This window comes from Arachis hypogaea, chromosome 15 (assembly GCF_003086295.3).
Source record: "Arachis hypogaea cultivar Tifrunner chromosome 15, arahy.Tifrunner.gnm2.J5K5, whole genome shotgun sequence".
Taxonomy (NCBI): Eukaryota; Viridiplantae; Streptophyta; class Magnoliopsida; order Fabales; family Fabaceae; genus Arachis; species Arachis hypogaea.
This window is the reverse complement of record NC_092050.1, coordinates 59,319,859-59,323,275: the sequence shown is the minus strand read 5'-3', so window position 1 is coordinate 59,323,275 and position 3,417 is coordinate 59,319,859. Positions and strand designations below refer to the sequence as shown.

The window sequence follows — 3,417 nt, the reverse complement described above, 5'->3', positions numbered from 1 at the left end:
CGCTTAAGCGTGGACCCCTTTTTTTTTCCACATAGAGAAAAGCATTTTTAACACATTCTTGGCAGGTGTTCAAGTTAGATAGTCCAGAAAACACTCAAAAATTCATTCACTACTCAAAATAAAGCATTTTCTCTAACCTTATCAATTTATCCATACCAAGATTAATGAAATCTACATGAATATCATAACAATTCAACAAAATCAACAAAAGCTAGCATACCTAAGCAAACTCAACAACACCAAGAAATCACAAAATTCACAAGAATCTAAAGCTAGAAGCAAGAAAGTATACACAAGGAAGATCTTACCATGGTGGGGTGTCTCCCACCAAGAACTTTTCTTTAACATCCTTAAGTTGGACGGTCATGCGCTTAAGCTTCCTCTCCTTTTGGTGCATCCTCAAGCAGGAGCACCTCTACTTCCCTTGGTGATTTGTAGCCATGATACTTCTTCACTCTATGTCCATTCACCTTGAAAGTTGTATCACTTTGAAGGTCAAATAATTCCACCACTCCATAGGGCTTTACCTCCTTCACCTTAAAGGGTCCTTCCCATTTTGAACGGAGCTTTCCAGGCATGAATCTGAGCCTCGAGTTGTAGAGGAGAACTTCGTCACCTTCTTGAAAATCCTTCTTTCGGATATGGTGATCATGAAATGCCTTAGTCTTTTCCTTGTAGATTCGAGCATTCTCATATGCCTCCATCCTAAGACACTCAAGTTCCTCTAGTTGCAATTTTCTGGCTATACCCGCCTTGGTGATGTCCATGTTACACTACTTGACCGCCCAATAGGTCTTATGCTCAATCTCCACCGGAAGGTGGCATGCCTTGCCATAGACAATCCGAAAGGGACTCATCCCTAACGGGGTCTTATAGGCCGTCCTATATGCCCATAGTGCATCTCCCAACCGAGAGCTCCAGTCTTTCCTTTGTGGATTCACCACTTTCTCCAAAATTTGCTTAATCTCCCGGTTGGACACCTCCGCTTGCCCATTTGTTTGGGGGTGATAGGCAGTTGAAACCTTATGTAGTATCCCATAGCGCTTGAGCAGTGCTTCTACCTTCCTATTACAAAAGTGGGAACCTTGGTCGCTCACGATTGCTCGTGGCAACCTATAGCGGCACACAATATTATTTCTAATGAAAGAAATTAGGCATTAGCGTCATCAAGGCGGGTAGGTATCGCTTTCAACCACTTTGATACGTAGTCAACCGCCAACAGAATATATAGATACCCACTTGAGTTGAGAAATGGCCCTCTAAAGTCTATGCCCATACATCAAATATTTCACAGAACAACATTGGTTGTTGAGGCATTTCATCCTTTTGGGATGCATTTCCCAACTTCTGACATTGATGACACGACACACAGAATTGGTTAGCATCCTTGAATAAGGTTGGCCACCAGAATCCACAATCCAAAACCTTTTAAGCCGTCCGTTGTGGGCCAAAGTGGCCGCCACACTCGGATGAATGACAAGCTTCAAGAATGGGTTGGATTTCAGATTCTGGGACACAACTTCGAATTACTTGGTCTACTCTCCTCTTCCACAAGTAAGGGTCATCCCAAATGTAATATTTGGAATCACTCCTCAACTTGTCCCTTTAATGTTTAGAAAAGTTAGGAGGGAAGATCTTAGCAACCAAGTAGTTCTCCATAGGTGCAAACCAAGGAAAACTATCCGAAACAGCATGCAAACTATCCAAAGGGAATGAGTCATCGATCAGAAATGGGTCATATTTAAGATTTTCAAGGCGGCTTAAATGACCTGCAACCAAATTTTTAGACCCACTTCGATCCCTAATCTCAATGTCGAACTCTTGCAAGAGCAAGATCCAATGTATGAGCCTAGGTTTCGACTCATTCTTTGTCAACAAATACTTCAAAGCTGCATGATCTGTATATACCACTATTTTGAACCCTAGAAAATAAAATCTGATTTTATCTAGTGCATGAACAATAGCTAGGAGCTCTTTCTCCGTAGTGGTATAGTTGGATTGTGCCGCATCCAATGTTTTTAAGGAATAAGCAATGATATAGGGGAGCTTACCATCGCGCTGTGCAAGCGCGGCACCTACGACATGATTTAACGTGTCGCACATTATCTCGAATGGTTGCGTCCAATTAGGGCCCCTCACAATTGGTGCCATGGTAAGAGATTTTCTTAACTCCTCAAATGCATCCGCACAAGCACTATTGAACTTAAAGTCCACGTCCTTTTCGAGAAGGCGCGACAATGGCAATGCAATTTTGCTAAAATTCTTGATAAAGCGCCTATAGAATCCTGCATGCCTAAAAAAGGAATGGACCTCCCTCACAGATGAGGGAAGGTAAACTAGTAATAACATCGACATTGGTCGGGTCCACAGAAATGCCCTTATCAGAGACTACGTGTCCTAACACTATGCCTTGTCTCACCATGAAGTGGCATTTCTCAAAATTTAGGACAAGGTTAGTGTCATATCTCTTCATATTTTAACCACTAATTTTGTTCATTATGTGCCATATCTCTTCTATGATTGTAATCTTGGTTTTTTTTTTATTCTTTATTTCCAATGATTGATGTTTTGAATTGCATTGAGCATGATTGAGGCCATCTTTGTTTAAAAGCTTACTTTTCCCCTATAGCCTACCCTTTGCATTCACCATTGTTAACCCCTTTGAGCTTTATTTATCCCATTGTTCTTGATTTTAGCACATCACAATCTTAAGTGAAAAACCATGATTTACCTTGGATTATATCCTTGATTAGCTTAGGTTGAAGAAGTGTGTTTCATTTAAGTGTGGGAGAATCTTTTGGAAAACTTTGGTAGTAAAAGAAAATGTTTAATTCGGATATTCATTGAAAATTGTGGAAAATAGGAACATTCATGTATGAAATACTTAACCATATGCAATTCTAAATTGAAAAAAAAAAACTCCTCATCATAAAAAGGGCGCAAAGGCACCCTAGAGAGTAAACAAATGAATAAAGGAATTGCATATGTGATGTTTTTGTGAGAAAAGCATACATGGGTGCTAGTGAATAGAAAATGATGGAAGGTTAGGATTACATTTTATTTTGATTTGGTTGATACGGGTTGATGTGGAGACTTAAACTAATCAAGGATTCAATTGCATTTAATCCACTTGGCCATATCTATCCCACCTTACCCTAACCCCATTACAACCATATGAAGCCCTCATAATAATTGCGTTCATGCATCACTTGTTTATTGATTGTTAGATCAAAAACAAATCCTTGAAAGCATGATTGGAAGGAGACTTGAGTGAATTGACCCTAAACACCGAGTGCTTAGAGTGTATACACACCTAGTGAGGGTTCAATTACTCAATTCTATATTTGCACTTCTCCTATCATGCATTCTTGCAAGTGCCTAATTTTGATGAGTTAAATCAATTCTTTAGATTTTGTT

General features: G+C 39.8%; 2 protein-coding genes across 2 annotated transcripts; both read right to left on the bottom strand.

Moving 5' to 3' along the window:
* Positions 1 to 371: 371 nt before the first annotated feature.
* On the bottom strand, positions 372 to 767 carry LOC112748535 (uncharacterized). The gene has a single exon (XM_025796766.1). The coding sequence runs from the start codon at positions 765 to 767 to the stop codon at positions 372 to 374; it is 396 nt and encodes a 131-aa protein (XP_025652551.1).
* A 6-nt stretch (positions 768 to 773) lies between these two features.
* LOC112748536 (uncharacterized) lies at positions 774 to 2,355 on the bottom strand. The gene is made up of 3 exons (XM_025796767.1): positions 2,052 to 2,355; positions 1,670 to 1,820; positions 774 to 1,113 (listed from the first exon to the last, which is right to left on the bottom strand). The coding sequence occupies exons 1-3, from the start codon at positions 2,353 to 2,355 to the stop codon at positions 774 to 776; spliced, it is 795 nt and encodes a 264-aa protein (XP_025652552.1).
* Between the last annotated feature and the right edge of the window lie 1,062 nt (positions 2,356 to 3,417).